Consider the following 27,368-nt stretch of genomic DNA (forward strand, 5'->3'; position numbering starts at 1 on the left):
CTGTTATAATGTTGCCACTGATGAACACGTAATGAACACGTTAGTGTGAAATGACAACAAGCCATCAGAAAAAATGAGCATACCGGTATTCATAGATTTACCTATCAATGAGCAGGTAAAAATGCCAGATCTATTACATATGAATAACAGTCAAGTGTTGGGATTTATGATTTCTCTTTGATAGAACCCAGTCGTTCTCTTAATCAAAGCCACGAGTCACACATTTACACCAGCCGTGTAAAACACAAAATGCGTCTAAGTAAAGTACAGTTATCTTTATTTAAAGTCGGGTTTTAATATATACGATCAGCATAGAACATAAGCTCTCTAGAGCTTTTTAACCGACTGATATATATAAAAGCATAACAGTTAGTCTGACACATTTTGGATAGACCATCACAAATGAGTGATGCTGCAATGTGCACGTTGGTTTTGCACACTGCACAGTTCCACGCTGCAATTTCCGAGGCAAAGATACCAAAGGGACATTCAAACTCATAAGTCGAAAATAAACTGACAGCGTCATGGCAAAAAAGAAGGACTGAAAGCCAAACAACAGTATACAAAGACAACATACATACGATGCAGTCCGGTAAATCTGCCCACATAAGGCTTTGACCGTATGTAATTCTGCTTAATTATATACAAATTGTATCAAATTTAATATAAATCGATACACTGACAAATCAATTTTGAGTAGTTTATCTCATTTCCCAAAAAATATCTGAAACAAAACAAGTGGGTCATCTGTGTTTTTATCGGAAATGTGTTTGTCCGATAAATCCGCCCATGGGCAGTAAATATGTATGGAGGGCCTGCAGTTGATCATATATTTATGAAAGGAAAAGGTAATCTATTAATAGACCACTTATGAAGGGATTCCAGACAATCGAAAATAAAAAATAAAATTCAAGGCAGAAACGAGTTTTGTAAGCAATAATAGATTATCGTTATTAGGAACTGTACTATATATATCACTAGATATTTTCGTAATAAAGGATTTTTCTTTAACATTTGACACGCAGTAATGATAAGTACAGTTCCTATGAATAAAATAGCAGAAAAAATATTCACGGAAGTAAATGGGAGTGTTTACCGGACGGACGGAATTACCGAACACTACTATACCTGCCAACTTTCACGATTTAGGCGTATATCAACAGTTGTAATGTCAAATACAAAAGGTACTATTTAAAGGTGCGTGGAATGACTTCTGGTGAAGAGCAGTACTAGCATGTTTGGAGACGTCATTGAGGCCACCATGGTCAATTTTAAAGTTTCCGTTGTAAACTTTACAAAAGGCATGTACATGTGACAACCCTAATGTTGATTTTAACAACCAGCCACTGAACTTTACATCGGTCTCCCATTTCTCCAAGTATGTAGTCTTCATGCCTATCTGATTAAAAAAAACTTTTTCACATCAGGACAATAAAAGATTTTGAGTAGTCAGCTGTTTTCTGGGTAGGAAGGGTTAGGGCAAACAAACATATTCTGTTTTATGGCCTAATCATTTTGATAATTTAATAACAAAAAAGCAACAATATATAATAAAACATCTGACACTTTAATTTCTCTCTGCAGAAAAAAGAAGAAAATACCTACCTACCTACCCACTGTCTCTACCTTTGGGTAGGGTTTGGGCAAACCAAAATATTTTTAAGTGTGGCCTTTTTATGCCCCCGCTGTAGCAGAGGGGGCATTAAGTTTTACCCTTGTCTGTACGTACGTACGTCCGTCCGTACGTACGTCCCAACATTGGTTTCCATTCTCTAACTTTAGTTTGCCTCAACCAAATGTTATGAAACTTATACACAATGCGTATTACCACTAAATACAGATCAAGTTTGCACTTTGGTGGCATCACTTTTACCGTTCTAGAGTTATGCCCCTTTACAAATAGAAAAATTGCTAAATTTTCCGTTTCTGTTCTCTAACTTAAGTTTGCCTCAACCAAATGTTATGAAACTTATACACAATGCTTATTACCACAATATACAGATCAAGTTTGAATTTTGTTGTCGTCACTTTTACTGTTCTAGAGTTATGCCCTTTACAAATGGAAAAATTGCTGAATTTTTCATTTTTTTTTTCTAAATATCAAGTATTTTTAAAATTGGAGTTATCTTTCTTTGTCCATGATTATAGTTGAATCAACTACAATCAATGCTTTATACAATGCAATGTTTAATTTTACCTTCCACTGATAAATTAAAGCAATTTTTTACCCTTCATTTCTAAAAATATTTTAAAGTCTTCTTTGAAAATTGGAGTTATCTTTCTTTGTGCATAATGGTAGTTAAATCAACTACAACCAATGCTTTATACAATGCAATATTCAATTTTACGTCCTACTGATAAAGTAAAGCAATCTTTACCATTCAGTGCTTACAAGTACTTTGATTACTGTTCTAGAGTTATGCCCATTTACAAATGAAAAAATTGCTGAATTTTTCGTTTCTGTTCTCTAACTTGAGTTTGTCTTAAATTAATGTAATGAAATGTATATAAATTTCCGTTTGAATGGTTTTACACTAGTAATTTTTTGGGGCCCTTTATAGCTTGCTGTTCGGTGTGAGCCAATGCTCCGTGTTGAAGGCCGTACCTTGACCTATAATGGTTTACTTTTATAAATTGTAACTTGGATGGAGAGTTGTCTCATTGGCACTCATACCACATCTTCCTATATCTATATATAATGCTTTTTACCACAAAACTCAGTTTAATTTGTTTCCGTTCTCTAACTTTAGTTTGCCTCAACCAAATGTTATGAGACTTATACACAATGCTTATTACCACATAATACAGATCAAGTTTGAAATTGCATTGGGTGGTGTCACTTTTACCGTTCTTTAATTATGCCCCTTTATAAACATAAAAATTGCTGAATTTTCCGTTTCCGTTCTCTAACTTTAGTTTGCCTCAACCAAATGTTATGAAACTTACACACAATGCTTATTACATGTACCTTTTAACACAGATCTAGTTAGAAATTGGGTGGTGTCACTTTTACTGTTCTTGAGTAAATATTGCCCGTTTGGAAGAAGTTATTGTATATTCATTGAAATTGAAATTACAAAATCACAGGAACAATATCCATGATATTAATTAGAATCATACTTGTAAGTACAGTGAAATATACACTTTTTTAATTTTTTTTTTATTGTAAACGAATGGCCCACTCATTTGACAACATGGCCCATTAATTCTAAAAATGGCCCATTGAATTTATTTTTGGGGGGCCCTGGGCCCATAGAGAAAAAATCCTTCCAGATCACTGATAAATAGAGTACAACAATCATAAAAATAAAAAAGAAGGGTTATAACCTCATCTTCCATCATCACCCCAAAAAAAAAAAGTATGCCACTATTTCTTGAGCAAATCAACACACACCAAAAAATGCCACAAACAAATTTGACCCTTAAAAATGGTGTCGTGCACAAAAACCCCCATGGGCATTTTCAAAAGTTGGCAGGTATGAACATAGAAACCTAAAGACTGAGCAACATGAACCCCACCAAAAACAAAGGGTGCTCTGGAAGGGTAAGCAGATGCTGCTCCACATGTGTGTTGAAGTTATACCATTCATATTGATTTTGTGACCAATTGATATTTATATAGGAAGAAAAAACCTACCTTTGGTTTGGACGTATCCCGGTCTGATTTTGAAATGAAATTACGTCCTCCATGGATACATGCATACACAAGTCCACTGCTGTCAAACTTTGCTTTTGATGTGTCAGTTATTCCCAAACTTCATTTATATACCTGTTTAAAATTAGATTTTTTTTTATGCCCCCGCCGTAGCGTATGTATAAGTTTCATAACATTTGGTTGAGGCAAACTAAAGTTAGAGAACGGAAACCAACTTTGGGACGGACGGACGGTAGCGGAGGGGGCATTAAGTTTTACCCTTGTCCGTCTGTACATACGTCATAGCGGAGGGGGCATTAAGTTTTACCCTTGTCCGTCTGTACATGCGTCATAGCGGAGGGGGCATTAAGTTTTACCATTGTCCGTCTGTAAGTACGTCATAGCGGAGGGGGCATTAAGTTTTACCCTTGCCTGTACGTACGTCCGTCCGTACGTCCCAAAGTTGGTTTACGTTCTTTAACTTTAGTTTGCCTCAACCAAATGTTATGAAACTTATACAAAATACAGATCAAGTTTGAATAATGGTGGTGTCACTTTAACCGTTCTAGAGTTATGCCCCTTTTACAAATGGAAAAATTGCCGCATTTTTCGTTTCCATTCTCTAACTTAAGTTTGCCTCAACCAAATTTTATGAAACTTATACACAATACTTATTACCACAAAACTCAGATCAAGTTCAGATTTGGGTAGGGTCACTTTTACCGTTCTTCAGTTATGTCCGTTTTATAATTATATGATATGCAAGCGAGGGCCATCATCTGTGTCCCATGGACACTTTCCACATTTTTTTTTATTCAAATGCATCTAAAGTTTTTAATTTTTCACCCAAAGAAAATTTGGTAATGTCCATTGTTCAAAGTACATGTATAATGACAGTTATAAGGATTTAAGTGTGCAGTTAAATACATAGAAGTGAATACTTTTCTTCTAAACATCGCAACATTGAACTATATTCTTCACCTTTGACACTTCTAAACTGTTACAGTAGTATTATCTTGAAGAACATTTATACAATTAACACTTAAAAACTATTTAAATATTATTTGTTGAATAATAATCAAGCATATCTGAGATTCCAGCAACAAAATTAAAGTCAATTAAAAGTTTAATAAATTTAATGTAACAATAACGCAATGAACCGTAGACACAAATATTATTGTTATTTTGCGGTCTTATATTGGTATGACGTTGGCGTCGTCCGAAGACACATAGGTTTTCGCACAATAACTTTAGTTTAAATGAATGGATCTCTATGAAATTTTACCATAAGGTTCAATACCACAAAAGGAAGGTTGGGATTGATTTTGGGGGTTATGGTCCTAACAGTATAGGAATTAGGGGTAAAAAAGAGGCCCAAAAAGGCATTTTTTTAGTTTCCAGACAATAACTTGTGTTTAAAAAGTAAAATCACAAAAATTGTGTTTAAGTGTATTGATCTCTCTGAAATTATACCACAAGTTTCCATACCACAAAGGGATGTATAGGATTGGCTTTGGGGGGTTATGGCTCAAACCGTTTAGGAATTAGGGGCAAAAAAGGGGAAAAAACAAGGGTTTCCTGGTTAATGGACAATTTAAAAGCAGTGTAAGGGAGGTAATCCAAAAACAAAATTGTACAATGTTGTACAATGTTGGATTACCTGGGGGGGGCAATTTTTTCTCATTTCAGATTTCAGAAATTAAACAAAATTTCTTCACATATTTGGGGTTTTTTTGGGGGGGGTTGGGGTTGGGGGGTTCAATACGCAACAGCATAGTGTATTGCACAAAAGCAAACAAAAAAGGGGGTTAATTTTTATTTTTATTTTTTTGGGAGGGGGGGTGTCAATTCGCACAGGCACAATGTATTGCACAAAAGCAAAAAATTGAATATAAATTCAAATCATATAACCAATTCTAAGTTCTTTGACTACAGTTATTCTGTGTCAGAAACCTATTATGTGTCAAATATTTAATTACAATCCAAATTCAGACCTGTATCAAGCGCGAATATTGTGTCCATTTTTGCCCCAACTGTTCAGGGTTGGACCTCTGCGGTCGTATCTAGCTGCGCTCAGCGAAGCATTTTATTTGTTATTGTTATGTTTCATCGTAATCGTAGCCAGTTCCTACATTTCCTACAATCAATTCAAGTAGCATGTATGAATAAATAAAGAACACATGCAACATATATATAAAACACACACAGGCATTAAAAGCATAATATATCAATACAGACAAAGCACATGCAATGTAAAGAGCAGATAAGCATATTCACATAAAACACATACAAGCAAGAAGACATATGATATAAACACATATCACGCATGCAAAAACAATAAAATAAAGCATTAGTAGAAGCACAAGTATATGAATGTAAGCAACAACAACAACAACAACAATACTTATTTTATGAGGGTTACACAGTTAGCTATATAACTATTCTTCCCTGAGGCCCTCGTCATTGAAAAAGCATAAACAAAAATGCAAACATATACATGGCATACATTAGTATAAAAGTCAAGTATAATGATAATGTTCAACACAACTGAGTAAAATGTGAAGCAATGCTGATAGGTCTTAAAACCTTTCCATTTACATAGAAGTGTCATCATTCAGCAAAAAGTTCAGATTTTGGCAATTAAACCAGAAAAAGATCAGATAGTACAGCAATTCATATTGCAATACAAAAGCAGTGATAAGGTATCAATATGATGACAGAAAAATAGACACAATTAAGATTTGATTCAAAATCCATTACTACAAAACATCATCTGAAAGTGTAACTGTGTTACTGCATCTGGATAATTTGAGATAATGACACGTTTCCTGTTTTATCAAAACTAATTTCTCTTTAAAGAACAAGAGAAAGAATAAAATACTTATTTATTACTTCTATGTAAATCAGATATGAGAGGCTTACATCTAATACATACACAGTTTTATCAGAAGACTGGGTAAAAATTTTGGTGTTTACAGAGCCATTTAGGTCAAATAGATATGATCAGCCTTACATAGTTGTTGATAAATTGAAGGTGTTAATTAAATCATTTACCTATAAAACAGTTTTAATCAACACTTAAAACTTTAATGTCATTTAACCTTAATTGACATGTGAGCAACCCAGATAATTAGGACATTAGGGGTCATTAAATGAGGTTATTTTTTTTGTAACCTGGACAAATGTCGCTGAATGCAATACAGTTGTGCTAATCTTTCGGCAACAGCAACTATTTTTAAAGCTTTATATTTCAGAAGGTAGTAAAAATTGATACCTATGGTATACATGTATCTTGTATACAGATATTTATTTTCTTAAGGGCACACAATACAGTTACAGGGAAGGTAATTCAGTCAGTTGATTAAACTACCTTTCCAAAGGGGGAGGTGGTATCCTGAATTGCCTCTTTATATCTATCTATAACACATTTCTGTTGCAGTTTTCTCAGCAACTACAAGTCATAGCTTCTCTTGAAAGATGGCATCAAGCTTCAACCTGCTATGTCATATGTTGGTTTTTAGTTCCTTTTATATTCTTATTACTGTTAGCTAAAAACTTAGCTCACAGAACATCTTCATTTATTTGTCTTTTATTTTTAGGTCCTCGAGCTGAGGGGCTACCTCAAGGAAGTGGGAGCAGATATATCTGCTGAGGCTCTTGAAGGGAATAGCTTGGGAGATTTACGTCAGATCATAGAAGCCAGCAAATATTTGTGGGAAAATCTAAATAATGATGCAGGTAACTAACTATCTACTTCATAGACAATGCACATAAGTTCTCTTTCTGGTTTTAAAAAAAACCCATGTGTGATAATTAGTACTGACTGCTGCTTTAAGTAATTATTCCATCTTTCAATTTTTATTTAGTTGCACAACAACTCATGTTTGCTTGTACATATTTTCATGATTTTATGGACAATGTTAGAAGTGCATAAATGAAATGTATATTAGAGTTATTGGAAATTTAAAATAGAAAAAGCTTAAAAATCTGTCTACTTTATATATTAGTTCAAGTTTGCTTTTATGGATTTTTATGATTTTAAATAGAATGGGATATTGGACTATCATAATAAACATGTTAAAGGCACATAATGGGAGCTAATCATAAACTCTTCACATGAAATTGGGCCTTTAAGAGGTTGTGCATGAGTTGATATAAAGAAGACTTTTGTTTCTCAGTGGCACTCTAAAGTGTCTACAATTCTCCCTGTCCATCCATTTTTCACATTCAATGTATACATGTCAATTGATCATTCTTATCATGCATGAAACATTCACTGGTGTTAAACTGATCATGGTAACTGCAATTACCACAATCCCAACATGGCGGAGAATAAGGAAGATAATCATAACTCCAAAAGAAGATACTTGTAACTTGTGGACATATAACTGGGAAGATAATCGTAACTGTAGAATATTTTAATGATAATAGTAACTGATTTTTATCAGTAACCTCTGCAAATATTAAAATTTAACAATAATAACTGTTATCCAAACGTATCTAATTACATTTTATAAAATGCATAGTCATGGACATTTGTTCAAGTGAACCTTGTACAAAAGGGAATGAGCCGATTAATAGTCCAAAGAAAAATAAGATACCGTGAACTAATTTGTATATTTACTTGAAAACGAACGTAATTTTATACATTATAGTTCCCTATAACAATGTTTGAACATGATAAATTTTTGCCTTGCCTTATCATCATGATGAAAATTTTAATTTGTAAAATATATATATCCACAAAGCATAACAAAACTCCTTAACAAAATCAACCCTCATAAAGCCATTGGCCCAGACAATATCAGTGGCCATATCTTAAAAGAAATGCAAGAAACATATAGCAACAATTTTAACAATAATATTTAAGAAATCACTTGAAATTGGACAAACACCACAGGACTGGAAGCATGCTAATGTTGTACCAGTCTTCTAAATGGGTGACAAACATAAAGCTGTCAACTACAGGACAGTTTCATTGACTTGCATCTGCTGCAAGTTAGTGGAACATATTGTCACAAAACACATCATTAACCGTATTGAGAATAATAGCATCCTGTACCATCTCCAACATGGCTTTAGACATTCACGATCATGCAAACCACAACTACTATTTTTATGCCCCCGCCGTAGCGGTGGGGGCATTAAGTTTTACCCTTGTCCGTCTGTACGTACGTACGTACGTCCCAAAATTTGTTTCTGTTCTCTAACTTGAGTTTGCCTCAACCAAATATTATGAAACTTATACACAATGCTTATTACCACAAAACACAGATCAAGTTTGAATTTTGGCGGCGTCACTTTAACCGTTCTAGAGTTATGCCCCTTTATAAATGGAAAAATTGCAAAATGTTTAGTTTCCGTTCTCTAACTTAAGTTTGCCTCAACCAAATGTTATGAAACTTATACACAAGGCTTATTGCCACAAAACACAGATGAAGTTTGAATTTTGGTGGCGTCACTTTAACCGTTCTAGAGTTATGCCCCTTTATAAATGGAAAAATTGCAAAATTTTTAGTTTCCGTCCTCTAACTTCAGTTTGCCTCAACCAAATGTTATGAAACTTATATACAATGCTTATTATCACAAAACACAGATCAAGTTTGAATTTTGGTGGCGTCACTTCAACCGTTCTAGAGTTATGCCCCTTTATAAATGGAAAAATTGCAAAATTTTTAGTTTCTGTTCTCTAACTTAAGTTTGTCTCAACCAAATGTTATGAAACTTATACACAATGCTTATTACCACAAAACACAGATCAAGTTTGAATTTTGGTGGCGTCACTTCAACCGTTCTAGAGTTATGCCCCTTTATAAATGGAAAAAATTGCAAAATTTTTATTTTCTTCTAAATATCAAGTTATTTTTTTTTAAATTGGAGTTATCTTCCTTTGTCCATGATTATAGTTGAATCAACTACAATCAATGCTTTATACAATGCAATGTTTAATTTTGACTTCCACTGATAAAACACAGATCAAGTTGAATTTGGGTAGTGTCACTTTAACCATTATTGAGTTATGCCCCTTTAAAAATAGAAAAATTGCTGAATTTTTAGTTTCTGTTCTCTACTTAAGTTAGCCTCAACCAAATGTTATGAGACTTACACACAAAACTCAGATCAAGTTCAAATTTGGGTAGCGTCACTTTTACTGTTCTTCAGTTATGTCCCTTTATAACTATATGATATGCAAGCGGGGGCATCATCTGTGTCCACATGTGGACACTATCCACATTTATTTATTAAAGAACTATCTGTTACAAACAACCACACAACCTGATCACATTATAAGGGACTTTACTAAAGCATTCAATAAGGTACCAGATCAAAGACTTTTATACAAATTAAATTATTATGGCATTTCTGGACTCACATTAAATTGGATCGCTGCATTCCTTTCAAATCACACGCAAACAGTTGTCATGGATGGAAAGTCATCAAACACCACCCCAGTCACATCATAGGTGCCTCAAGTTACTGTCTTAGGCCAAGTCTTATTTTTGGTCAATATGAATGACCTTCCAGACTACCTAAATCATAGCAAACTTAGATTATTTGCAGACAACAGTATTATATACAGGCCGATCTGAGCTGAACCCAAAGTGACTGTAACAAACTTTAGGGCTGATCTTGATGCAGCAGCAAAGTGGGAACATGACTGGTTGGTGGCTTTTCGTCCCGATAAATGCACAGTCCTATCTGTCACACAGAAATATCAACTATTTAAACATAAGTACACCCTTCATACTTATACATTAGAATCTGTATCATCTGCTAAATACCTTGGTATTACACTTCACTTAAATCAAATCTAAAGTGGGACAAACACTTAAATGATATAACATCTTAAAGTAACAAAACTCTTGGCTTCCTAAAACGTAACCTCAAAACATCAAACCAACATATCAAGAGTCTGGAATACCAAGTACTTATCCACCCTAAACTTGTGTAGTCTTGCTCAGTCTGGGATCCACACACCACAGAATCAATTTCATAGATTGAGATGGTCCAAAGGCAAGCTGCCCGGTATGTATGCAATAGGTACCACAATACAATTAGTGTATCTGAGATGCTGAACACAATTAATTGGCCACCACTATCAGTCCATAGTCTGTGCACTATACTTTTCATATGATCTCACACCATCCTTATACCTGCAGATCCTAGAACTAGAAAATTTTATCAACTCTCTTTTAGGCACATATATATACATCTTATAAGATACATACAGGCACTCATTCTTTCCGTTTACAATACTGCAATGGAACACATTACCAATATCATTAGTTCAGTCTCAGTCAGTAGACAGCTTTAGAGAACAGCTCTACTGCTATTCTATATACTCTCATTTAGATATTAAACCTTTTGTACATAATTTTAAACCACTTAAGTTCGTCCATCTGCACTACCAAACAATTTGAATAATATAGCACTGAATTTCCTTATTTATTTTGTTGATTAATTTTTGTAAATGCAACAGTTAATAATCATAAGCCTGCTTGATGGTTTATTGTATACTCAAAAAAGAAGAAAGCAAAAAATAAATTAGTTTTAGATATTTAAACCAATTATTTATGAATTCTTATCACACTATCTTTTTTTTTCAAATTGAAAAAAAAAAATATATATATATCGTAGTCGCTGTCCCCATCAACATATACAGTTAAGATTATCACTGATAAGTTATCATTATAATTTCCAAATTACGACTATCCAGTTTCGATTATCCTATCAAATAAATTTCATGGAGTTACGATTATCTTCCTTAAATTTTCTATGGCTATTTTTTATTTTGGTAAAGAAGCCATTTTTATACGACAGCAAAAAAAATTTTTGGGATCGTATAATGGTATGATGTCGTCGTATACGTCGTCGTCCGAAGACACATTGGTTTCCGGACAATAACTTTAGTTTAAGTGAATGGATCTCTATGAAATTTTTAAGAAGGTTCAATACCACAAAAGGAAGGTTGGGATTGATTTTGGGGATGATGGTTCCAACCGTTTAGGAATTAGCGGCCCAAAAAGGGGTCCAAAAAGGGGCCCAAAACAAGCATTTTTCTAGTTTCAGGATAATAACTTGTGTATAAGTATTTCGATTGCTCTGAAATTGTACCACAATGTTTAATACCACAAGTAGAAGGTTGGGATTCATTATAGGGGTAATGGGGGCCAACAGTTTAGGAATTAAGGGCCAAAAACAAGCATTTTTCTTGTTTCCAGACAATGACTTGTGTGTAAGTGTATGGATCTCTCTGACATTGTACCACAAGGTTCCATATAACAAAGGGAAGGCTGGGATTGAGTTTGGGGTTAATTGCCCCAAACATGTAGGAATTAGGGGCCAAAAAAGGGCCAAAAACAAGCATTTTTCTAGTTTCCAGACAATAACTTGTGTGTAAGTGTATGGATCTCTTGAATTCATGGTACTACAAGGTTCCATACTACAAAGGAAAGGTTCGGATTGAGTTTTGGGGTTATTGCTCCAAGGGGGTTTCAAAAAGTTGAGAAGTTGAGGGGGGGGGGGTTTTCCCAAGTTTTTTAAGGGATTCATATTTCTTTTTCAAAATTTTGAAAATTATGAATTTTTGAAAAATAATTGACCATGACATTGCATGTGTTCTGGTGACAAAACAACAACACGATCATTATCATTAATCTGAAATGTTTTCAAGTTCTTAAAATATGCCGTATAATGATAAAGAAAGGCAGATTTATAAACTTGGAAGAAATGAAAAATAGTTTGACAGTGTACCACTGTTAAAAAACGAGTAGAAATTGAATACTGAAAGTAAGTTCCAACTTCCAGTTTGTAAAAGTTCCAAATTTGACCCCACTGTCACTATATATCTTTCTCTGCTACTGTAGCTTAACTGCTCAGTTTATATGTGTTTTCAAATGTAAAGAGAATATATTTTTATTAAACATAAACATGAAAGGTCAGAGAGCCAGAATTTACATCTTGGGAAGAAAGAAATACACCTTATCGCTATTTGTCCACCATTACTGGACATCACAAAAGTTCCCATAAAATTTTGACGTCAAAATAGAAAATATCTGACGCCACAATGGAAAAGTGATTGTTGTATGATTTCAAAAGTTAAAGCGGGACAGATTCTCGGGTCAAGCGGGAATAGGGATAAGGTGTATTAAAAATTGTCAAAAACAGTGTACCACTGAAAAACGATCACAATTTGAATGTTAAAAGTCTCAAAGTAATTTACAGTTTTTTATAATTTCCCATGGTTATAAACCAGATCGTTTTTTAATTCACCATGGTTCAGGTTGTCTGAAGTTGACCATGGTCACAAAGGCAGTAAACCGTGGTTGTCAAATTGACCATGGTCAACCACGGTTGATGAGAGCATGTGAACTTTAGTCAGACACTTCAGACAGATAAATTGTTTACAAGTTTGACAATACAAACAACAGACCTGTCCAGCATGTTCTTGGCACTTAATCTCACTGAGTTTGAAATGTTCCTTTGATTCTTGACAGAAAGAAGATGACGTTTGTAATAATTATTTACTCTGATGTTTTGATGTTTGAAATATGTTAATTGTCATTCAAAAGAGAATAAATTATTACTACACAGCATTTTAAAAAAGGACATGAAATAAACAAATCTTTATATCATGCATTATTTTTATTGCTTTAATTGTGTACTCCAAGATATATTTTATATATTCATGGATTAAAGAAGAAAAATACACAAAATTCAGGTTTTTCACAGTACTTTATATCCAGGATATATTTTATGTTTCCAGGATTATTTTTTTTAAAAATTCCACACAAAATTCTGGTTTATGTTTTCCCGTTTCAACTAGAATGGGATCCTGGCTTCAGACAGTATTCCTGAATGGGATCCCAGTTTCAGATATTTATCCTGAATGGGATCCCGACTTCAGATGCTTATCCCGGCTTATCCCGCCAATTTCACCGGGGTTTCATTTTCTCTTGGGACAGTATTGCGCAATGGATTTATAAGATCTTTGATCACATTTATTTTGTGTCAGAAACCTATATTATGTCAAAAATTTGATCAGAATCCAAATTCAGACAGTATAAAGCTTGAATATTGTGTCCAAATTTGCCCCAACTGTTCAGGGTTCGACCTCTGCGGTCGTATCAGGCTGTGCTCAGCGAAGCATTTTATTGATATTAAGAACACACACACATACAACAAAAACCATACAGATCAACCGGGCGGCTGAGTAATTTTTGAAAACAACATGTTTACACGGAGAAATTAGCAGAAAACAATTTTAACTATTTCTACCTCCGCCATGTTGGGATCTTGGTAATTGCAGTTACCACGATCAGTTTAACACCAGTGAACATTTGTTTAACAATCAATAAATCTTTATTTTACATTGTTTAATGTCATGTTTTGTTATTATTTAATCCTAGTGTTCCAAAAAGATATCTCAGTGAATATATCGATCTCAAATTGACCTTATCTCTTATCGTGATTCTGTGACACTTATCCAAGTGTTTGAGACAAGTCTTGCTTGCAAACACGTCTTTTTAATGCCATTACCCTTGTACAATTTTGTTAATTAACCAGTTTTATCATTAAAATCCAGAGTACTTTAATTCATAAAGTTTAGCTTTGTTTTCCTGACTCCCATCTGATGTATAATTCCCTATATAAAAATGTCCTGGTGTAGATAGAGCAAGAGAATATAGTCCTCGTATTCCTATATGATTAACCCTGTAGTAAGTTATGATTTGTCCATCACTCTGTAAGATATGTAGTGCATGGTTCTTGCTATCAGCCACAATAACATTATCTAAGGGTGTTGTAAGTATATCAGAAGGTTTAAATGGTCTATCTTCAGTGTTTACATCAGGATGACCAGTGTATATTTGTACCACTTGTCCTGATTGTCCCAGTATTATCACTCTACCTCTGCGTGTTTCATCTAACTTATCCACCACACATATATTACCGTGACTGGTAGTGGTAATCCTATAAGGATAAGTAAACAATGGTTTGTTGGTCTTGTCGTATTCAAATTCGGTCAGATGATTTCCTCTTAAATCCATCATTATGACTACACGTTTTCCTTTAGCAGGGAATATTTTCCCTGAAGGTATAGCTCCAATAATGACTCTATCATCTCTGGTTATATGTATTCTGCATGTTGTTAGTGGTGCAATGTCGTATATTGTGTGAGTTATCTGTCCAGTTCCTGCATTCATCATCTTCAGCAGTGTTCCTCCGTCTGATATAAGGATATCATTAGTAGAAGTAATTGCCATGTCCCATACAATCATATTAAATCGTGATATAACGTCAATTTTGTTTTGTTCAATTTTGATATGTTGAACTGTATTTCTGTTGTCTGCTATCCAAACTGAATCATCCTGGCAGTAAACCAGAGAATAAATACGACTAAGATCTGTAACAAATTTTGTGTCAACTTTAATTTTGATATTAGCTTTATCAGTTTTCCTTACTTGAGGTTTACTTAAGACAGTTAGCTTGCTTAGTTCCTGTCTGATCATTTCTGAATTATACTCCTCTTCTTCCAATACTTCATGACCCCTGTGAAATTTAGTCAGACACTTCAGACAGATAAATTGTTTACAAGTTTGACAATACAAACAACAGACCTGTCCAGCATGTTCTTGGCACTTAATCTCACTGAGTTTGAAATGTTCCTTTGATTCTTGACAGAAAGAAGATGACGTTTGTAATAATTATTTACTCTGATGTTTTGATGTTTGAAATATGTTAATTGTCATTCAAAAGAGAATAAATTATTACTACACAGCATTTTAAAAAAGGACATGAAATAAACAAATCTTTATATCATGCATTATTTTTATTGCTTTAATTGTGTACTCCAAGATATATTTTATATATTCATGGATTAAAGAAGAAAAATACACAAAATTCAGGTTTTTCACAGTACTTTATATCCAGGATATATTTTATGTTTCCAGGATTATTTTTTTTAAAAATTCCACACAAAATTCTGGTTTATGTTTTCCCGTTTCAACTAGAATGGGATCCTGGCTTCAGACAGTATTCCTGAATGGGATCCCAGTTTCAGATATTTATCCTGAATGGGATCCCGACTTCAGATGCTTATCCCGGCTTATCCCGCCAATTTCACCGGGGTTTCATTTTCTCTTGGGACAGTATTGCGCAATGGATTTATAAGATCTTTGATCACATTTATTTTGTGTCAGAAACCTATATTATGTCAAAAATTTGATCAGAATCCAAATTCAGACAGTATAAAGCTTGAATATTGTGTCCAAATTTGCCCCAACTGTTCAGGGTTCGACCTCTGCGGTCGTATCAGGCTGTGCTCAGCGAAGCATTTTATTGATATTAAGAACACACACACATACAACAAAAACCATACAGATCAACCGGGCGGCTGAGTAATTTTTGAAAACAACATGTTTACACGGAGAAATTAGCAGAAAACAATTTTAACTATTTCTACCTCCGCCATGTTGGGATCTTGGTAATTGCAGTTACCACGATCAGTTTAACACCAGTGAACATTTGTTTAACAATCAATAAATCTTTATTTTACATTGTTTAATGTCATGTTTTGTTATTATTTAATCCTAGTGTTCCAAAAAGATATCTCAGTGAATATATCGATCTCAAATTGACCTTATCTCTTATCGTGATTCTGTGACACTTATCCAAGTGTTTGAGACAAGTCTTGCTTGCAAACACGTCTTTTTAATGCCATTACCCTTGTACAATTTTGTTAATTAACCAGTTTTATCATTAAAATCCAGAGTACTTTAATTCATAAAGTTTAGCTTTGTTTTCCTGACTCCCATCTGATGTATAATTCCCTATATAAAAATGTCCTGGTGTAGATAGAGCAAGAGAATATAGTCCTCGTATTCCTATATGATTAACCCTGTAGTAAGTTATGATTTGTCCATCACTCTGTAAGATATGTAGTGCATGGTTCTTGCTATCAGCCACAATAACATTATCTAAGGGTGTTGTAAGTATATCAGAAGGTTTAAATGGTCTATCTTCAGTGTTTACATCAGGATGACCAGTGTATATTTGTACCACTTGTCCTGATTGTCCCAGTATTATCACTCTACCTCTGCGTGTTTCATCTAACTTATCCACCACACATATATTACCGTGACTGGTAGTGGTAATCCTATAAGGATAAGTAAACAATGGTTTGTTGGTCTTGTCGTATTCAAATTCGGTCAGATGATTTCCTCTTAAATCCATCATTATGACTACACGTTTTCCTTTAGCAGGGAATATTTTCCCTGAAGGTATAGCTCCAATAATGACTCTATCATCTCTGGTTATATGTATTCTGCATGTTGTTAGTGGTGCAATGTCGTATATTGTGTGAGTTATCTGTCCAGTTCCTGCATTCATCATCTTCAGCAGTGTTCCTCCGTCTGATATAAGGATATCATTAGTAGAAGTAATTGCCATGTCCCATACAATCATATTAAATCGTGATATAACGTCAATTTTGTTTTGTTCAATTTTGATATGTTGAACTGTATTTCTGTTGTCTGCTATCCAAACTGAATCATCCTGGCAGTAAACCAGAGAATAAATACGACTAAGATCTGTAACAAATTTTGTGTCAACTTTAATTTTGATATTAGCTTTATCAGTTTTCATTACTTGAGGTTTACTTAAGACAGTTAGCTTGCTTAGTTCCTGTCTGATCATTTCTGAATTATACTCCTCTTCTTCCAATACTTCATGACCCCTGTGAAATTTAGTCAGACACTTCAGACAGATAAATTGTTTACAAGTTTGACAAAACAAACAACAGACCTGTCCAGCATGTTCTTGACATTTAATGTCACTGAGTTTGAAATGTTCCTTTGATTCTTGACAAAACCCTACATCTTTTATATTTATAATTCTGTGATCACTGGCACTTTTAATTTTTAGATGGACTTTTTCTTTACATCTAGTACACATCAATAATGAACAATCCAGACATTTCCATTCGATCTTCGTTTCTCCTTCACAAAACTGACATCCTATAGGTATCTGGGCCTTTAATGTAGACTGTTTGAATGCCATTATTGAAAAGCAAAATGTCTGAGCTCATAATACCATCTTTTGTGACTATTTATAGTTTACCTGTGTTACTTAAAAAAGATTTAAATTTTTGTACCGTCTTCTTATGTATATAGTTATTTAATCATGAAATTTTGTATGAATAAAGGTAAAATAAAATTTATCAAAAGATAAGTCACAGAAACTTAAATATCAAAGCATTGAATATACAATTCAACTGTGGTACATCTAACTATAATGAATTACTGGTAGTTTATTTGTAACTGTAAAATACACTTCAAAATTTAAAATAACATTTAACGAAAGCATGTAATAAATAATGGTATTGTTTGACTTCTTCAAGTCAGAGAAGGTATTTGCAAATAAAGGTTTTCACCTGTTTGTTTTCATGAAGTTTTACAAAGAAATGTTTTCACCTGTTTGGTTTTTTTCATGAAGTTTTATAATTACAGTATACATTAGAAAAATTGGAGATTGTAGTGTAATTTATGATACTCTTTTAATATTGAAAAATGATTATCTTGTGTATCCCAAATTTCTAATTCATTCTATTGAAAGTTCAATTTTATGGAAATTCTGGCCTATTCCATGATTTCAAAGACTAAGAGTAAATACTGCATGCCTGAGAACCAACATAAATTTTAAACTTTGTATGACTCTTTTATTAACAGTAGACAAGTGGCAATGTCTAATCCCCTCTTATTAAGCAAAGTTGTAAATAAATTGTCATAACAATCAGTGATGAACACCAGTTTTGAAAAAGAACAAAACACATTAAGATTTTGTCAATAATCAGCATAATATCTATGGTAACCGTTACTAATGAGCTGTTTCTTTCCTTTATTCGACAAAGGAGATGACTTTAAGCAGTTATCTCCCTTATATAAGTGCTGTCCCTTACTCCACAGTTATCTCCCTTTTATTTCCTTATATGTGCTGCAAGGTCCTCAAATGTTATCTCCCTTTATTTTATAGATTTGGAGATGACTTTGAACAGTATTATCTCCCTTGTATTAGTGCTGCCACCTGATCAGATACAAGAACCAGTACTCCAGTTTTGTGAAGCAGTTGCTAAATCAAGCAGTGGAGACAAAAGAGCTAGTTTGAGAATAAAATTGTAAGTTAGCAGTAACTGAACTTAGGGGTTTTGTTTTGTCAGCAAAGATTCACAGGATGCCATCGATAGAATTTTTAACCGGATTTTCGAAAATCGGTTATTGATTTGGGGATATTCTTTTTTTGGTGTCGTCATCAACAATTAAGCTTCTCAGAACTCAATGACTAGCCTGGGTTCCTGGTTCACTACTAGAGAGTAGAACCAGATGGAATACAATATGTTTACATTGAGGGGATGTAAGACTGATACATTATGTGATAGCAATAATGTGGCAGGAATTATTAAGCCTGCCACAATTTTTTTGAAATAACTTTATAAGAAAATACTGTAAGTTAAAAGTCTTTGACATGATAGCCAGACCTTGTTGAGTTTCATCATTGATCAACTTGCAATTATAATATACTTGTTGTTTACATTTTCACATGTGCATTTATTCAGTCCTGATCAGCATTTAATAATCTTCCACAACTTGCCATAGTAATTAGAAGCAGTTATTTGGTCAAATTTTCCAATGACAAGAATGTCTCTGAATATTAGGCAACATACACAGAGTTGTGCTTCATTGACTTGATTTTTCATTATTCAAATTTTTTCTGATCTAATTTTCTTCTGATAACACAATGTTTTATCTTTCTGACAGATTATCAAACTTGTTTTCTGGTTTGGATGAGAAGAGTTCCTCAAGAGCTGATGTATACTTATGTTTAGTCAAATTAGCCCACCAAACAGATCTCCTGTATTTAGTAAACACAAATCTATCCAGTGTAAGTATACATTATTAAGGGAATTAAAGTTTAAGTCATAACTCAGACTTACCCTGTATTACTATATTGCATGTAGTTACACAAGATCTCGACAATGAAAAATAAGAGATGTCCTGGAATTTAGTTCCTTTAGTAAATATTTTAATGATAATAGCTTGAATATCACAAAAATATTAATATAATTAATATAAAGTGAAACCTGTCTGTAACGAACCCAGTAAGGACTGAAGAATTTGTTTCTGTTCAGACTAGGGTTCTGTTTATATTAGAGTGTTATTAATTGGGTGTTTTCATATTAATTCTGTGTTATGTCCAAGTACAGTCATATTGGGATGAGGTAAACTGTAGACAGGTTACCCTGAAGTGTGTCTAAGGAGACTAATGAGAGTTTGGAATATTTCAGCTTACTGACTGTGGTTCTTCAATTTGTAGGTAAAGAAATGGGCCAAACAGTGGGATATATCGTCTACAAAGTACCAGAATATACTGAGAAGTTTACACGATGCTTTGTTAGATACTAAAACAAGGTAATCACTTTACAAAGTACAGAATATACTGAGAAGTTTACACGATGCTTTGTTAGATACTAAAACAATGTAATCACTTTACAAAGTACAGAATATACTGAGAAGTTTACACGATGCTTTGTTAGATACTAAAACAAGGTAATCACTTTACAGAGGTTATATATATGGAAACTTCAGTGTAAAACAAAAATGAAGTATTGAGATTGTAAGAGAATACATGATGTGATAAGGGCCTTATTTTCCTAGATTTAAAGTTCAGATGACGTGGATATAAGCAATAATAGGTCACTGTATAGCCTTCTGACAACAATGGGAAAAAACCCATACTGTATAGATTGCTATAAAAGGCCCCGACATGAATAACAATGTTCAGTAGCAAAGGTGTCACAATAAGTGTAGTTGTGATGTCATTGAAAGGCACTCTTATATATGATACAGTTACAGGAGATGATGACGTTGTTAACGGAAAATGTTATTTTTCACATCAAACTAACATATCGGGAAAGGATGCATTTTTCGACTGGTTTTAATAATAAGCTTGAAAACCAGTACTTTTGCCTCTTTTTTTTTTTAAATGACATTTAGTTTGATTATGTAAATGATGTATGAAGATAATTTGTACCAATTTTTATGAACAAATCGCTGATGAAATTTTTTTTAAAATAGGTACATATACAGCAAAAAAATGCCATTTTTTCTAAAATCATGAAGCTTTGATAAAAAATGAATTATTTTCATGGAATTGTTATACAAATTTAGAGCATTTTTATGTAAAGAAGATTTTCCAAATGTTTTTACAAAAATACTCTTATGTTTATCTTTTGAATCAAATAAGTCAGGTATGTCTCTGTCCATAGGATAGAAATGTCCAAGAAACCGAAATTTAGAGTAAATGACCCCATTTATCTGTAAAAGTAGCAAATGAAGATATGTTTTTTTACTACATATTTGAATTGACAAGGTGAAAAATAGCTTGTATGCACATTGTTGTCAAAAATTCACCGTGGGATCAAAACTATTGTATGCCCTTAAGTAATTTTGGTGAAGATATACTAGTATATATTTTTCAGTGTTCTAGCAAGGATATGAGAACAAAGAGGCACAATTTTATTGTTAACACAGTTTCTTGTCTGAAAAGGGACAACCTTTTCATGTTTATAGATAAAGAAATGAATCACTTAATGTATTTTTGCTGGATGTATAGTATTTTTGGGTTGTATTGAACTATTTAATGCATTTTTTCAGTGAAGCAGCAACAAAAGTAATGATAGACCTTCTTGGTACATACACAGAAGACAATGCTTCACAGGCTAAAAATGATGCTCACAGGTATGAATGTTTTATCCTTTATAAAGCTAACAAGTTTAGGAATTGTCCTGTAAATCTTTTTTTTTTACATGTAGACTTAAAAGTATTGATATGGGTTATAATTACCCTGTCGTTTTTCAATCACTGTCACTTGTCCTTTTTGGTATAAACATCAATTCCCTCATTGAAGTAAAACTAAAATGCTTCTATTGTTTTGCTAAATTGATATTCTATAGTTTGTTATAGGCATTGCAGAAGGATGTGTCATTGTGTACTTTAAAAACTATGCTAAATGAAATCTACTATGAAGTAGAACCACAGATATTAGAGATGTAGGCCAGCATGATTTCATATCCACAGGTTCTGATCTACACACAGCAGCGACTCATTTCTAAAAAATCTTGAAATTCATGAACCTTCCAGTATAACTAATGATCATCTTCTATCGTAAGATTTTTTGTGAAGAGCCCCAGACTCTTTAATACGGTTTACTGACAGTTTCTTTTTACACACTCATTAACACAGACAACAACACATTCGTCATCTTATTATAGAATATTAAATGTAGAACAAATGAAATAATTATATTGTATTATTATAGATGTATAGTAACACATTTAGCAGACCCAAACACATTTCTCATGGACCACCTGTTGTTACTGAAGCCTGTAAAATTCCTGGAAGGAGAACTGATACATGATGTAAGTATATAGGGTAATAGAAGGGTGATATATATACATGTATAAGGAAACATTCAACTTTATGGTAAGTGATTTTAGTTCTCTACCAAATGCAAATTGTCTCTCTTTTATGTCAAAGTTGTTGGTTTATGAGCTTTATATACAACACATGAAATAAATTAACAGGATTTGGCAACAAGCTGTGTCCCCTGTGAATGGTTTTACAAAACCATCTATTGAAACTTTGTATTTTATTGAACACTGAAATAAGTCGTTCACCTTTACCTACTAAATCCACAAAATTTATATTAAACAAATAATAATAAATACACAGTAATATAATGCCTGATGCACGCTTTATCCTTGATAATGCTAATATAATGCCTGATGCACGCTTTATCCTTGATAATGCTAATATAATGTCTGATGCATGCCTTATCCTTGATAATGCTAATATAATGCCTGATGCATGAGTTATCCTTGATAAAGCTAATATGATGTTGATGCACGTTTTATCCTTGATAATGCTAATATAATGCCTGATGCTTGAGTTATCCTTGATAAAGCTAATATGATGCCTGATGCACGTTTTATCCTTGATAATGCTAATATAATGCCTGATGCATGAGTTATCCTTGATAAAGCTAATATGATGCCTGATGCACGTTTTATACCTGATAATGCTAATATAATGCCTGATGCATGCTTTATCCTTGATAATGCTAATATGATGCCTGATGCACACTTTATCCTTGATAATGCTAATATAATGCCTGATGCATGAGTTATCCTTGATAAAGCTAATATGATGTTGATGCACGTTTTATCCTTGATAATGCTTATATAATGCCTGATGCATGCTTTATCCTTGATAATGCTAATATAATGCCTGATGCAGGTTTAATCCTTTATAATGATAATATAATGCCTGATGCACGCTTTATCCTTGATAATGCTAATATAATGCCTGATGCATGCTTTATCCTTGATAATGATAATATAATGCCTGATGCATGCGTTATCTTTGTTAATGCTAATATAATGCCTGATGCACACTTTATCCTTGATAATGATAATATAATGCCTGATGCATGCATTATCCTTGATAATGCTAATATAATGTCTGATGCATGCTTTATCCTTGATAATGATAATATAATGCCTGATGCATGCTTTATCCTTGATAATGATAATATAATGCCTGATGCATGTGTTATCCTTGATAATGATGATATAATGCCTGATGCACGCTTTATCCTTGATAATGATAATATAATGCCTGATGCATGCGTTATCCTTGATAATGCTAATATAATGCCTGATGCATGCTTCATCCTTGATAATGATAATATAATGCCTGATGCATGTGTTATCCTTGATAATGCTAATATAATGCCTGATGCATGCTTTATCCTTGATAATGATAATATAATACCTGATGCATGTGTTATCCTTGATAATGCTAAAATAATGCTTGATGCATGTGTTATCCTTGATAATGCTAATATAATGCCTGATGCAAGTGTTATCCTTGATAATGCTAATATAATGCTTGATGCATGATTTATCCTTGATAATGATAATATAATGCCTGATGCATGTGTTATCCTTGATAATGCTAATATAATGCCTGATGCATGCTTTATCCTTGATAATGATAATATAATGCCTGATGCATGTGCTATTCTTGATAATGCTAATCTAATGCCTGATGCACGCTTTATCCTTGATAATGATAATATAATGCCTGATGCATGCGTTATCCTTGATAATGCTAATATAATGCCTGATGCATGCTTTATCCTTGATAATGATAATATAATGCCTGTTGCATGCCTTATCCTTGATAATGCTATGAAATCATATAGTTATCATAAAGTCAGGTATTTACCATTAAACTGGGTTTTTATAGCGTTATCATTTTGTCAGCTGTTCACAAACTTTTGTCTTTTTTTTCAGTTATTATCCATTTTTGTGTCAGGGACAATAACACAGTACCAACAGTTTTATAAGACTAATACTGACTTTGTCAAGTCATTAGGTAAATATAACTGATATAGTACCAACAGTTTCTTAAAAACAAATACTGACTTTGTCCAATCTTTAAGTAAATATAACTGATATAGTACCAACAGTTTCTTAAAGACAAATACTGACTTTGTCCAATCTTTAAGTAAATATAACTGATATAGCACCAACAGTTCTATAAAACTAGTTCTAAGTTGTTCAAATATATAGATAAATATAATTGATATAGTACCAACATTTCTATAAAACTAGTACCTACTTTCAAATATGTAGGTAAATATTACTAATATAGTACCATTAGTTCTAGAAAACAAATCTCACTTTGTCAAATATAACTGATGTTTCAAGTACAAGCAAATGAAATGATAGAGTATCCACAGACCATAAAACTGATCTGTAGCTCAAAATAAAGTTGGTCATTGATAAATAGGAATGTAAAAATTTATTAAACTTAAAGCTTCAATGTTTTTGTAAGCACATTACAGGAATATTTATGCAATATCACTTGCACTTCTGATGAAACATTGGACCAAATGTCAGGTCTCATCATCAAGTAGCAACATTTCGTACAAATCCATGAACATTATGGAGTTTTTGTAAATTTGTAATATGAACAACAATTATGACTTTTGCATAATAACTGAAGTAAGATATCTGTATTTGAAGTGTTTATCTCATAATTAGAATCATAGAATTTGTCAGCATTGCAGTTTTTGCAAATTATAGCCTTGACATGTGTTTACAGCAGTTGACTTGCACCATGTTATCTGAACTTGCTAATGCTTTTCTTGACTAATTATTTGCAGGCTTATCACATGACCAGAATTTACGGAAGATGAGAATGTTGACGTTTATGCAGATGTCAGAAAATAAAAAGGAGTTAGATTATAGTGTCATCCAACAAGAGTTAGAACTTCAGGAGTCAGATATTGAAGAGTTTATTATTGATAGTAAGTTCTCAATAACATTTCATAAGATTATATTTCCCATTATATATTTAGAAAAGTTCTTACAGTTTCATGTTCTATATAATACACTGAATTATATAGAACATGAATTCAATAAACACTGATTACTGAATGTATCTATTGTTGTCTTCATCTAAGTCTGTTTTCAAAATTTTAAATTACTTACCAGGAGCAATGTTTAAACACAAGAAAAATATACATGGAAAATGACATTTTTATAGAACTACAACATAACTAAACTATGGAATTCTTCATCCGGGAAGACTGGTGTAACTTAATATACTAATAGTCATTTGCAAAAAATCATATGCATTGGAACTTTTAACATAAGGATCCCAGGTTTTGATTACAGTAAACCAACTTATTTTTGCGAATACTTTATTTGGCTTTTAGCCTTTTCTAGCCCATTTCAATTTTGAGTTTCTAAAAATTTACTTGATGTCAATAAATAAGAAAACATCCAAGTTTTACATATTCGCGACAATTTATGTTCACGTTCTTTTTCTACTTGCAAAAGTCACGAAAATAAATGGCTAGTGAAAATTGGTTGGTTTACAGTATCATTTTTCATTAAACATTTTAGTTTTTCACTTTTATGAACTAATTTTTTTTCAACCATCTGGTATTTTTTTATCTTTGTAGTTTTAAGAACTAAGTCAGTGAGAGTGAAGATCGATCAGATGCAGAAGAAGGTAGTGATCCATTCATCGATCCATCGACAGTTTGGCAGACAACACTGGCAGATGATTCAACAAAGTCTGTTGCACTGGAGGGACAACTTGGATCTAGTTCAAACCAGTTTGAAGCAGCTGGATATGCTGCATGCTCAACAGGTTGGGGCTCAGTAAGGAGAACTGTTTGAGAAACATAAGAATACCATCTGATGTGCTTATTATTTAAAAAAGACAAATATGATATTGTTGTCAAATATTGAAAGAATAAATAAATACAGACATTGGAATTTTATTTTACTGTTATATTTTAAGCTAATATGAATAAATGGAGATGTGGGATACAAGTCATTGAGGCAGCAACCCAACTACACAAAAACCAGGACATCCATGTACACTTCATATGATGGATATATCTTGTAATACAATAGTACTATGAAACCTACCATAATAAAAAAACGTTTTTGATATACTGGTGTATAATTTCTAACAAAGCACCTTTTACTGTACAATATTTCTATTTTAGAGACACACAGAGGTAGTAGGGTCAATTCTGTGTTTGTTTGACTCGCATGGTCAAAATGATAATGCTTGAATTTGAATATTGAAGAGTGTATATATTACTTAAAGATAAAAACAAATGCTAAATTTAGTCTGGCCTGTGACACAAGTCACAGATTGAACACATAGGGTTTACTATCTGGCGGTGTTAACTTTTTGTTAAAAGCTTTATATTTTAGAAGGTAGAAGACCTGGATGCTTCAAAAATTGTATGCAGATGCCTTATGTTCTGAAGTTTTCATCTGTCATAATGTCTGTAATCCTTGACCTCATTTTCATGGCTCAGTATAAAAATAAGGAGATGTGGTACGATTGCCAATGAGACAACTATCCACAAAAGTTCAAATGAAGTGTTTGTAAGCAATTATAGGCAACCATAAGAAAAACCCATACCTAATATTCAGCTATAAAAGGCCCCGACATGAAAAATATGAAACAATTCAGTTGAGAAAACTAAAGGCCTTATTTATAAAAAAACAATTTACGAAATCAAATATGATAGCCATGAACCCAGTGACAACTACAGAACTACAGGCTCTTAACTTGGGACAGGCACATAAGAATGAGGCAGGGTTAAACAGGTTTGAAAGCGCCAAACTTCTTGTGTCTAGCGACTACTTGAAAATAAACTGTTGACATAGATATGTCTTGCCTATCCACATCAAATTCAAAAAAATAAATCTGATAGACAGCAACATAGCTTATTAATTCAAAGTCGCTGGACCATGATCTTGTGGGCAGGGCCTAGAAATGGTCAACAAACTGAGATGTACTGATAGCAATGCAACTTTATACAAAATATCATTGATATGTCACAAGTAGTTCTTATGAAACTGACTTAAGCAGAAAACTTAACATTGAAAATTGCTTATTAATTCAAAGTCACTGGACCATGTCCTAGGTGCCAGGGCCTCAAAATAGTCGTCAAACTGATATGTACTGATAGTAATGCAACTTCTTATTAAATATCAATGATTTATCACAAGTAGTTCCTAACAAACTAACTTAAGCAGAAAACTTAACCATTGTTGATGCCACTGCTGTCGCTGGAAAAG

General features: G+C 33.1%; 2 protein-coding genes across 2 annotated transcripts; one reads left to right on the top strand and one right to left on the bottom strand.

The window, feature by feature from the left end:
- LOC127704891 (eukaryotic translation initiation factor 3 subunit M-like) lies at positions 1 to 26,042 on the top strand. The gene is made up of 10 exons (XM_052209126.1): positions 1 to 115; positions 7,234 to 7,372; positions 18,665 to 18,806; positions 19,447 to 19,570; positions 20,003 to 20,097; positions 21,343 to 21,426; positions 22,007 to 22,106; positions 24,045 to 24,126; positions 24,920 to 25,063; positions 25,724 to 26,042. The coding sequence occupies exons 1-10, from the start codon at positions 74 to 76 to the stop codon at positions 25,927 to 25,929; spliced, it is 1,158 nt and encodes a 385-aa protein (XP_052065086.1). The 5' UTR covers positions 1 to 73; the 3' UTR covers positions 25,930 to 26,042.
- On the bottom strand, positions 13,974 to 17,740 carry LOC127704890 (uncharacterized). Its single transcript, XM_052209125.1, has 2 exons — positions 16,359 to 17,740; positions 13,974 to 14,174 (listed from the first exon to the last, which is right to left on the bottom strand). The coding sequence occupies exon 1, from the start codon at positions 17,690 to 17,692 to the stop codon at positions 16,394 to 16,396; it is 1,299 nt and encodes a 432-aa protein (XP_052065085.1). The 5' UTR covers positions 17,693 to 17,740; the 3' UTR covers positions 13,974 to 14,174; positions 16,359 to 16,393.
- Positions 26,043 to 27,368: the final 1,326 nt, after the last annotated feature.

This window comes from Mytilus californianus, unplaced genomic scaffold, assembly GCF_021869535.1.
Source record: "Mytilus californianus isolate M0D057914Y unplaced genomic scaffold, xbMytCali1.0.p SCAF_6, whole genome shotgun sequence".
NCBI lineage: Eukaryota > Metazoa > Mollusca > Bivalvia > Mytilida > Mytilidae > Mytilus > Mytilus californianus.

What these genes read in the sequence shown, in the direction of transcription:
- LOC127704891 (XM_052209126.1), top strand. Translation starts at nt 74, where the DNA reads ATGAGCATACCGGTATTCATAGATTTACCTATCAATGAGCAG. An exon ending in AAATCTAAATAATGATGCAG is followed by an intron (nt 7,373 to 18,664) that starts GTAACTAACTAT and finishes TTTATTTTATAG; the next exon opens with ATTTGGAGATGACTTTGAAC. An exon ending in TTGTTAGATACTAAAACAAG is followed by an intron (nt 20,098 to 21,342) that starts GTAATCACTTTA and finishes GCATTTTTTCAG; the next exon opens with TGAAGCAGCAACAAAAGTAA.
- LOC127704890 (XM_052209125.1), bottom strand. Translation starts at nt 17,692, where the DNA reads ATGGCATTCAAACAGTCTACATTAAAGGCCCAGATACCTATAGGATGT.